This window comes from Chanos chanos, chromosome 5 (genome assembly GCF_902362185.1).
Source record: "Chanos chanos chromosome 5, fChaCha1.1, whole genome shotgun sequence".
In the NCBI taxonomy this organism is placed as follows: Eukaryota; Metazoa; Chordata; class Actinopteri; order Gonorynchiformes; family Chanidae; genus Chanos; species Chanos chanos.
Genome location: NC_044499.1, coordinates 36,793,621 through 36,805,416, shown reverse-complemented (window position 1 = coordinate 36,805,416; position 11,796 = coordinate 36,793,621). Strand labels below are relative to the sequence as shown.

Genomic DNA, 11,796 nt, shown 5'->3' with positions numbered 1-11,796 from the left:
TTTTACTGACACGCTGTAAATGGAGGCTTTTTGTCTACGTACGTACATCATTAGGTAATTTCTCATCCCTTCAAGGTAAATAACTGAATTTCAGAGATATGTCTCAACATGCCTCACTAGCTGAGCAGCTACTATCCTGAGTACCTGTTCTGCTAGTTATTCCATGTACTCACACATTCACTGTAACAATATATACATGTTTCAGCATAAGTTTCATGACTTACAGATTTTAATAAGTTAGTGTGGAGAGCAAAACAGTTAAATAGTGACACATGCCTTGGGTCAAGGCTAGTTCCTCTGCGATAAGAGGGGATGGAAGTCTATAAGTACCAAAGAGTATGCATGATGATTTGCATAATAACCTCCCCCTCCTCCATCATGTTAAAAGAAAAAAAACAATTTGCACTGCATTAGTAAACTGAGAGCACAGAAAGATTACTGGTACACAACAGCTGTGAGAACACAACAACTGTGAGGTTTATATCTCCCTTACACTCACCCTTTTTCACACACACAGAGCCCTGGATGGGTATACCTATTGCATCAGTGTTCTGTTTGGACTTGCAAGAAAAAATTCTTGAAATCAGGAAGTGACAGTGTGTGTAAGTTAGTTAAGCAAAAAGACACATGCCCCCGACCTTCTGTTTATGCTGATCAGAAAATAATGTAGGTTAAAATTAGAGAAAGGAAACATGTCGCTAGATTGCTTAGTGACACAATGTCTTAGTGCCAGTGCAGCAGCCCTGTATGTCTCTGATAAATTGAGGGATTGGAGTTCAGGAAGTATAATCACTATTAAATTTATAGACACAATTAGAGATGTAAGAAAGAGCAATCCCTGAGCTCCACATGATAATTATGAGCATGTGGTCAAGGGAAATGTAATACAATGAAAACAAACAGCTGAGAAATACAATTTTAGATTTTGGGTAGTCGTGAGCAAAAACAACTTGCACTTTTAGCTTTTATATGCAGTGCCATACTAATTTTTTCAGCAATTAGTAACTGAAATAAGGATAAATAATAAGAGAAACTTTAGCATGCTGCCCACAACAGATGTCATACTTGACTTTGAAAATTCTGTACATGGCATTCTACTGTGAGCTAAGAGAGAGAGAGAGAGAGAGAGAGAAGGAACATTTACGGGAACATTTTCCCACTATAGAGAAGTGGGAAAATCTGCCTGAGACAATACACACCTTTCCACAAACATGTATTTTTAAAGACACTTCATTTGGTTTACTCAAAAAAAAAAGGAATCACATCTGGAGTAAATAGTACTTTGTCTTTTATTAAAATCATAGATTTATGAAGGCATTCAGAACACTCACTTCTGAGATCAGATGCTTGTTTGGCCTTTCAAGAAGGAGCAGTTTCACCCTCAAAGCATTCAGTTCTTCATAGACGTTTCACCTCATAGACAGAGACATTTTTCATCTCACCACATACAGTCCCATTCTTTCAGCAAAGGTAACACTAACAACAATCTCTCTTCCTGACCATCAGGCTCTCTCAAATCCAGTCTTGAGATTCCAGAGTCTTGCTGCTTTTTTGCTCTCACCTCATAATTAGAGGTTCATTTTTACATTAGAGACAGATATAACACACTCTTTATCTAGTCAGAGACGGTATGAAAATTACAGAAACCCAGGATAGGTTAGAGGAGCCCTACAGTAAATTGTATTATCATTGTTTGGATAACTTTCTATTCTCTCACAGTAAAGGAGAACAGATAAAGAAAAACGTCAGCCTATATAAGAAAATAATATAAGTATGAAACAATTTAAAGGGTAATAGTGCGAACTCTTCTATTACTGCGTAATAATACTCGCAACTGTAACAAATCTATTTACTTCAGTTGTACATAGAGGACTAGATACAGAAGCATAGTCTCTACAATGGTCTCTACTGGGTAAATTCTGTTTGAAAACAAAGAGAGAAGGAGATCATGCGTTCAAAGTTGCCATTCTTCCACTTCTGTGGCACCAATAGTTGGCACCTGTGTGTGAGAGAGAGAGATAGAAAGAAACAGAAATACCTGGTCTAAGACAGTAGGAAATCATTGTGGTGGGTCCTAAGACGATATGAAATTATGTACCACAAATGTGTACTGAAGGAGTCTGAAATGTACATTTTCTTGTATCCTTAGCTTTTCAATATTTGACATGCACTTTTGTTTTTTTGATCAGATTACACTGTCTTTCTCTACAACCTCTATTTACTCATATTTCTTGACTGATGAGACCCCTAAATGAGGTCCCACAGGTTGTCATTTCAATTTTCAATTCAATTTTTAACTCTATTATATTTATTTCAAGTGTAGAATTCTTTTACAGATCAGTCATCTTATCAGTCCGTGCTCAACCCGCACACACCTCTCCAGAGAAGATGTCACTTATGGCCACCTCATAGGGAAGGCAAATGAACAACAGGAACACTCTAACACTGACTCCAAAACTCAACCATGAACCAAAGCCTTGTTAATAAATCCTAAACAGAAAGCTTGCCACCCAACCACAATAAACCACTGCGTGCCAGAGTGCCCCTAACACAATGTGTTTCAAGTGCACTGTAAATCTAACCACTTTACATTGTGAAACACCAACCAATCAGCATGCTACAGCAAAACCATTTCATGCCAGTTTCATGACAATTAACAGGCATGTATACTCAAGACAAACCGTACTCTCACTCACTCACTCATCATCTAAGCCGCTTATCCTGATCAGGGTTTCAGGGGGTGCTGGAGCCTATCCCAGCGCTCATAGGGCAAAAGGCGGGGAAACACTCTGGACAGGTCGCCAGTCCATCGCAGGGCAGACACACAGACAAACACACTCACACACACATTCATACCTAGTGGCAATTTGGTGTCTCCAGTTCACCTAACCTGCATGTCTTTGGACTGTGGGAGGAAACCGGAGCTCCCGGGGGAAATCCACGCATACATGGGGAGAACATGCAATCTCCACACAGAAAGGACCCTGGCAGCCCGGCCAGGAACAAACCATACTCAAAACAAAAAAATCTAAAACATTACTGAAACTCAACCCTGAGTCTACACCCACTTCCAGTGTTCAGCAGAGATGTTTTTTCACCTATACTAAGCCCTGTAATTGGCAAATAGTGAGGCAGATATGGTAAATAGTAGGGATGTGCAGCAGGGCCACTATTTGTATCTGTACCTGTATTTGTATTTACTTTTACTCAGATAGAAACCAGAAGTAGGTGTGGTTTGAACCAGAAGCAGTTCAAAAAGGCTATTTTTAAATGAGGATGCAACATCTAAGCTATCATTAACCTCTGACGATTCCTGACTATCTTCCAAACAAGCTTCACCTACAGTTTTACAAACAACTGTGGTAGCTATTTCACCATGAGCACTAATCATGTATTTTTTGAAGTCAGAATATGTTCCAAACATTGAGAAATATTGCAGCTCTGCACACTCTTAGCACAATGCCTCTCCAGAGCAGAGACTATAATTAAACTTTACTTAACTAATTAGAAAACCACAACTCTGGAAATTAGTCCTATAAATAAAACATGTGACCATATCTTGGATCGAATTTGATAATAAATTTGTTGCGGTCAGAAATCTAGCTCTAAGGTCCTGGACTCTCCTGGCCCTTGCTTCTCTTTGGAGGTTGCCACATCAGTGTCATAGACAGTAGCTTGGATGAAGGTATAACAGCTTGTTAGTACCTCACAGTATGAAGTGCTGAACATAGAGTGCGGCTTGAAGAGCTTATCAGATGCGGGCACAGTTGCCTGAAGCTTGCATGGGACTGATCCATTGTTGAGGATGATGTGGAAACACCGGATATTCTTCCTGTTCTCTCCAATGCACAACAGGAAGGGCTGAGCAGGTCCTCGCATCGCCAAAAAGGTCAGGATAAGTGCATTGATCTGAAAACAAAAAGTATAACAACATGCTCTGCTCATAGAACCAAGTCTTTAACATAAACACAAACTATATCCACAATGCAATGACTCAGAGTTCATCATTGGAAAAACAAAACAATATTGTGAGAAAAATACCTGCAGTAAGTGCTCTTGTAAAGCACTAATCTTTACAGTCATCCTACGGCCTTTTGAAGTTGGCAGAAGAAGGTGCGAGAGGACATTGAAGCAGACAAGATGCCAGGCCTTTGCTGCCTTCAATGACCTTTGGCTGACAGAAGGTCAGCCACATCACTAAGACTTTCCCAGAGATCTCAACCCCAGAGTTGCACATGAATTCTGCTCAATGTGAGGATTAAATTAAAAATGGCAGGAAAAATAATGTTTAAAGCGAAGCAGGGAAGAGAGAGGAGACACTTTAACAGGAAGACTTTGTAGGCCGGATGTGTTAAGAGATCTTGGGAAGACATCAATGACCTCTAAGGATTTTCTCAGGATTATGAACGAGGATAAGTCTTCACTGAAAGATTTTCTTCATTTTGTGACTCACCAGCATCTGAAGGATGTTTCAGAACAGATATGGCCTCTCAACACTCATCACCAGTCAGTTGCTGTGTGTCTCTCTCAGACAGTAGACGGCAGCTGCAGTAAGAGGTGTCTGTTTTGTTCCTCAAGAGAGGTGTTTCTCATGACCGTTTTCATATAAGGAAGGTCTCCAGATCCACACACACGATCATAGAAAATTTCCCAGTGAACAGAAAACAGGAACACATTACAACAGCAGGACAATACTAACAATTACTAAACAGATTTTTGACTTGGTATTCTAATACATGACAATATTAGGTTGCAGAGCTATATAGGCTTATAGTCACAACTACATTTTAACTCCTATGAACTGCCTTTAGAGTGATTAAAGATGTACATGACCATTCTTTGAGAGTGGATCCACTAAATAAGAGAGCAATGCAATTATTCTCATGGCATACTTGGTGCTCCCAGCTTTTAAAGGGACTTGTCTAAATAGGCAAGACAGTGAAAACAATGAAAAGTAAATAAAGACCAAACAGAAGAACTCTTCCCATTGATACATTATTATCAATTCATGTCAAATAATATAAAAAGCCTGATACATACACATACACACACCTTATATACACATGTATATATAAGTGTATATGTGTCTGTGTGTGTGTAGGTACCTACCAACATTGTCAGTAACAAGCATGCAGACCAACTCAGACAGGGTTTGGTTCTCTGAAGGATAAGGTTGATCATCTGTGGCAAATGTAATAAACTCTCTCACTCATTGTCTAAGCCACTTATCCTAATTAGGGTCGCGGGGTTGCTGGAGCCTATCCCAGCGCTCATAGGGCAAAAGGTGGGGAAACACCCTGGGCAGGTCACCAGACCATCACAGGGCAGACACACAAACTCACACTTAGTGTCTCCAATTCACCTAATCTGCATGTCTTTGGACTGTGGGAGGAAACCCACGCAGACATGGGGAGAACATGCAAACTCAACACAGAAAGCTACCACTGCACCACCGTACCGCCCTAACAAACTCTCAGATAAATAAAATAGAAAAATGGCGCCACATACTGGTGGGAGTAATAGAGGTTTTAAGGAGTGGTCGATGCAACAGTCAGTAAAAGGAAACTGTGTTTACATTTTATAAAAAGTGAAGAAACAGCTTACATGTGTGCCTGCAGTTCTATCACATGGGTCAATGATTAATTTCATTTTTTTCCAGAGGTTTTGTCCAGAATTACCGTGGATGTGTCCAATAGCTCAGAACATACTGATAAGTCAGACAGGTTAGATAAATCTGGAAAAAGAATGCAAGTTATAATATTCAGGCCCCTCTGTACCAAAATGTACACCGTTTGCTGATTAAAGAAGGCACAATCTTGTAACTGAACTCACACCCTCCATATAAGTGGCAAACAACAAATAACAAACTGCCTTGCCGCAAATAGTCATTGAATATGTCTGCATGTACCTCAGTCCTGGATGAGTCTTTGTAAGTCACCTCTGCCTCAGTCGGCTGACCAACATTTTTAACAGTTATATGAAATGAATGACAAAATGAGCACGTTATTATGGTCATGATCACTGTTCAGTTGGGTTTTTTTTCATTCATACATTTCTCAACTTTGTAACATGAAATTTATTCTTATCTGAATCTAGCCTGCTTTGTGAAACTGCAGATGGCTATAAGCCTCATTGGTCACTGTGGCCTTAAGATACTTTTGAAATCCTTTGCACTTCACCTTCAAAAGCATTTTAACTGAAAAATACAGTAATATACAGGTCCCTCGACAAACCTGGGATACTGTAGGGCCATCAATCCCTTCACTACAGAGACAAAGGTTTGGTAAGAGTTCAAGAATTTGACTGTGTTGCCAAATTCATTCTCATTGTTCTTTCTATACACCTGTGCTGCTTCCCAAGTCAGTAATTAGGAAGAATGTCCTTTCTGACTCAGTCCCATCTGATAGGTTGAGATCACCTGATACACACTTAATGAAAGATGGGTAACACACTGGGTAACACACTGTCAGAGTTTACAAGATATTCAGTCATCAAACAGGTAAAATAATTTCATTCGAAACGTAATGGGGCAGTTTCCTACCTGTGATCACTACAATACACTTAAGTATATTCCCTGCATATGTAATATATATTGAGCCTCCTAGATCTCTGATATCACATAATAAGTTCTTTAATAAATGCAATGGGCCTGAAACAAATTTGGCTCTTCAAATTTGACAGAGCTGAGCATCTATTGTTTTGTAGCAGTGTATTACAAATGAAGAAATAACACTTTATTTGTGCGTGCATCACAGATGGAGCATGGACTTAATCACAGGTGGAAAATGACATGTACACAGTGCTACAGTAAACTCAGACTATGAGACTTTGAAATACTCACTTTATTTCAGTGTACCATATCTATGATGTAGCCACTACAAATTTTAGATTTTCATCACCTCTCTACATGCTCTCTTAGGGTTTTACAAACATCATTCATGTTTTTTCTCCACTTAAAAGGTGCAAATGGAGTGAAGTGACCAGATGTAGGGACCACTGATCCCACATTTTGAACACAATTTGACTCCTTTGAATGTTTGAACTGAAATCAACAGATGCTCTATTAATGGAGTGGGTGAGAATGAGAAACGATGATCAACAATGGAATTAAGGCACCTTAAAAGTCAAAGCAGACCAGAGTCATTAAGACTGTGTAGTGCTGGGTTAACAGTGGTTCAAAAGCGTGCACAAACTGTACCGCCGGCGAATACCCATATTGTAGACATCTTTCAATGTAATTTGTCCTGCTGGTGAATTCTTAAAAATGTGTGTAACGTTACCGTATCAAAACAAATATGCACTATTTTAATTAACGTCTCACTCATCCAGGATAGGGGGTGCGGGTAAAATTGCTCCCAAAACGTAACCAATACGTAAATACGGAAGAAAACGTTTGTGAAATTCCCCGTATCCAATGAAAATAAAATATCGACTTAATAGTCTGTTTTTATTGGTTTACGCACTCGTAAGGCGGAACGCGATCTGACCAGGAAGACAGACCGAGAGGTAAGTTGGTGAAGAAAAACAAAAAACGTAGCACATGTAATTTTGTTATATTCTTGTTACAAGACTCCTTTATGTTGAACGTTATCGTTGGTTTACAGTTTCATGTTTAAAGACACGTAAATAAACGATGTCCTTATTCTTTAGGGCTGTTTTTATGTTTGCTGGCTCAGTTACTGTGGTCTAGCAGACAAGGTAGTCTATAATCTGTATTGGTTTACCTGTCCAGAAATATAGAGAGAACAAACCCACGCATTTGTTTTGCATGCTGAAGGCATTATTCGCTTTGCTGCAGGGATCGCTCCAAATATTCCTTTAGCTTCAGTTTGACCAGCAGCCTACAGAACCATTATTGTACGGTTCTTTATAAAAGCACATTTAATGCTATAATGGCTCCATGACCTGTCCAAGGAAGCTGTTTTTACCAAATTTCTGGTCACATCAGTGCAAAATCTTACGAGTAAACTTTTGACATGTGAAGTTGAACGCAGAGTCGAACCTAACCCTTTCGTCCTATTACAGCTTGCCGCCAGGTGGCGACATTTTTAGCACCACGGAATGGAAATGTGATGTATTCACTTTCTCCCATGCGGAGAATGATGTTAACTTTTCTGCACTGCTGCGGCCAATGAGGCGCTTGGAAGGCGACAGGCAAGACACCCCTCCAGAGAGGGGTGAAGTGAGGAGGAAAGACCTGGATGATCAGCTGAGGAGATACAGGGGTTCTAATAATCCCTCTGAATGTCTCCCAGTGTTTGTTTTCCCCACAGAGCTCTTGTTCTTCTCTGGGCAGCACAGTTCACATAGGAGAGTTCTGACTCTTTACAACCCTTACAACTTCTCAGTGCGCTTTAAAAGTGAGTGAAGACAGCATTAAAGAGAGGGCAGAGGAGACAGAGGGAGAGATGAGAGCAGAAAAATTGGATGAGAGAAAGCTTTGGTAGAGGTCAAATAGATTGTTTGCAAGGTCACCGGAAATCTGAAACATCTGTCTTTCTTCGATGTTCTCTCTGCCTCTCTCTGAGACTTACTACCTTCAAAATGCTTGATTTTTGCAATAGAACAGTGGTCAAAAGCAAATGTCTGTCAAACTTACAGAAATATGGATAATGTACCTCATTGGGCATACTTCACAAAGTTATGGCACAAAGTTTGTTATTTTTAATTAAATAATAATAATAATAATAATAATAGTAGAAATAGTAGTGAACTCTGTACTACATATTCTCTGCCCTCCGCTATCATTTTCATCTTCTTTTATTTCTTTCTCTCCCTTCCTATTAGTGCGGTGCACGTCGCCGTCCCTCTACACAGTGGCTGATGCAGAAGGCAGTGTGAAGGCTTGCTCTTGTGTGGACATGTGAGTCTCTGCAGTCTTGTATCCTTGTTTTACCTGACTGTAATGCCTGTTGAAAGAAGTGAAACTAATATTTTCACTTTTTTTTTTTTTATACCTGCAGTGTGATTCGGCACAAGGCTGTAAAGCCACAGCACTGGGGACGAAAGGACCGCTTCAGATTGGATGTGTGGGGAGGAGGACAGAGTGGCTGTAGAGAGATTTGTGCTGAATTAAGGGCAGGCAGTGGAGCAGAGAGTAGTCAAGAAAACCTCCGTGACAGATTTGCACGCCCAGAACCCCAAACCAGCGTATTTCCACGACCTCTGCGCTACCCAGGAAGAGGTGAGAGAGAAAGAGAGTGTGGGTGTGGTCAGATCTAGACCTGTTTTGGTCCTGTCTGTGATATTTTAGAGTGGTTTTGAAAATATTAGAGATTTTGCTGTTTTCAGGTGGAAGCTCAGTTCAATTCCTCATGTATGTTGTGGTTGGACTGGTGTGTGTCGCAGTCCAAATGCTCCCTCTCCAAAGTGAACCTAGTCCTATGGTTCCATCTCTTGCACACGTCACCATTGTTCAGAAGCTAGTCTGTGCCTACGTGTTAGGTGAGAAACTCACAAAAATGTTCCGATTACATACAATAACCATACACCATTTAACATAATTTAAGTTTGTTTCTTTATTTCCAGTTCAGTTCTGTTTCTTCAAAGTCCAATTTTCCAAATTCAGATTCTTGAATTAAATTGGAATTGAAGAATATTTCCACATTGACACCAACCTGAACCCCAGTCATAGTTAAACCTGCTCTGAAAACTTGAATGTCATTAAAACAACCTGAATTCTCCATGTACATCCTGAATATACATTTTAAATGATTTGTATCAACAGATTACTGCCAAATTTTCCTTTACAAATTGTCATCAAAGGGAAGAAAATTTGAAGACATGTTTGAAGCGAAAACTGATAATTCAAGGCATGCTGTAATCCACTGGTATTGGTATGACTACAGTATCAGATGTTAAATGACATTGCATTGGTTGTTCTCGGTATATATAGGTGGTATTTTCATTCAAGCTAAGTCTTCACGTTTTCTTCCCTCTGACATCAGAAAAAGACAACGAAGTAGCAATATTACAAATGTATTGTTTTCCTTTCATCATCATCAGTATTTGTACTTTTTACAAAAATAACTCAACAAAATGCAGACTTTTTGGTACAGAACTTTGGTAAGGATCAGAAATTTAAAAAAACATTGGCTTAACCCTACTGATAACTTGAGTTCAATGTCAGGATTGGTTTACACCATTAAAGGGACCTCCCCTGATTCTGCTTGGTTTCTCTGTTTTAAGGATTACTCACCATGGAATTTCTATGGTAACCTATGGATAAGAAGAGGAAGGTCACAAAGAAATAAACCTTTTTTCATATGAAGGGACACTAACATTCAGAACTACCTTTGTGTGTCTCTGAGGTCTGTTTTGTAAAACTTGGAAGGACTGTGCTGTTAATGTGACAGGTATTCATACTCATATTTGATGTACTGCCTATGCCAAGATTGCAGACTTGAGGTTTGTGGCTTTGTTAATATTAAAAACACTTGTATCTTAAGCTGATAATATAAAATCATTTATAGCTGGTCCCCACATTCTCTGCGGTGCTATGATTTCTTTGCTGACAACATGAAGCAAGGAATTGTTCAGTACCCATAAACGCTGCAAGAAAAATCACAACCTTCTTTGATATCTGTATGTTATCATTGTGTATACACACATGAATCATCTGTCGATCTATTGAATGCAACACCCATGTCATAATCCAGTAACCATGGGTATGGCAGAGAGACAAAAGACCATAATTGGAGAAAAAAAACATCTGCTGTTACACAATGCATCTGTACAGCCAGCCAACAATTAGCTCATTTCAATGTGTTTCCATTGGTAAACTGTATATTGCAGAGAATATTCATGTAAGATTCAGAAAATGTCTCTGACTGCTGGAGGGGGAAATGTTTTTTTTTTAAATGCCTTAAGAATGTGTTTTTCATTGTGTTTTTACCTGAGAAGACTTAATGTTTAGTATAGATAACCAGTAACTGGGCTGTCAGAGGGGCAAATTGATTACTGTACTTAAGGTGAAGATTACTTTTTACTGTGTGGTTTAGAATTATGAAACATGAACTGTATAGTCTACTACATGATTTTATGCAGTGTAAAATCTTTTATTTTGGAGTGTGCTTGAATTAATGAAATGTGATCTTGGTGTTTAACATGTCAGCTTGCAGTGCGGTGTACCTTGGTCTCTTGTCTGATTAGTTTCAGAAGTTTTCAGAACCAGCCTTTGGATGGTTTTATGAATTTACATGTAAATAATAAAGTTTTGCTTTATTTTTATACAGTTGTGTTGTATGGTTTGTGTGAGGGTCAGATTCTACTAGACCATACTGACAAAATTAAAAAAAAAAAAAAAAAAAAAAAAGAGCAAAAAATCAGTCTCTTACCCGATGCTTGTACTGGCCCCTGTTGGTAGTTTGGGCTTATTACACAAGTTTTCCAGTATGTGATGCCATTTTCACACAAATTCTTGTACACATTTGCTTACAACTTCATAAGTTAACAAGGATTTCAACCAAGCATTCTTAAATATGGTACACTTCTACAACCAAATATATTTATAGGGATTTAAGCTTTAATAAGAATAAGACTTAATGTCCATAATTACCTGAAAACAGTGGAGACAATTGCTATACAGGCACTGTATTAATGATGAACATCAGATGCACTTCACACTTACCAAAGATATTAACTGAATAGTTGATTAGACCTTAGCAATCATTTCTGCACAAAGAAGAATACTAATCATGTACAAAAATAGAGTAAAATGCCACAGCATGCAGTATTAAGGACATGAATGAATAAATGAATAAATTTGCCTGGTTTTCCTACTTAGACAGACAAGAT

At 38.9% G+C, this 11,796-nt stretch overlaps 1 protein-coding gene across 1 annotated transcript; it reads left to right on the top strand.

The window, feature by feature from the left end:
* The first annotated feature begins 7,494 nt into the window (after positions 1 to 7,494).
* Positions 7,495 to 10,308, top strand: LOC115813375 (motile sperm domain-containing protein 1-like). The gene is made up of 6 exons (XM_030776020.1): positions 7,495 to 7,506; positions 8,026 to 8,360; positions 8,788 to 8,863; positions 8,964 to 9,184; positions 9,292 to 9,444; positions 10,189 to 10,308. The coding sequence occupies exons 2-6, from the start codon at positions 8,132 to 8,134 to the stop codon at positions 10,215 to 10,217; spliced, it is 708 nt and encodes a 235-aa protein (XP_030631880.1). The 5' UTR covers positions 7,495 to 7,506; positions 8,026 to 8,131; the 3' UTR covers positions 10,218 to 10,308.
* The last annotated feature ends 1,488 nt before the right edge of the window (positions 10,309 to 11,796 follow it).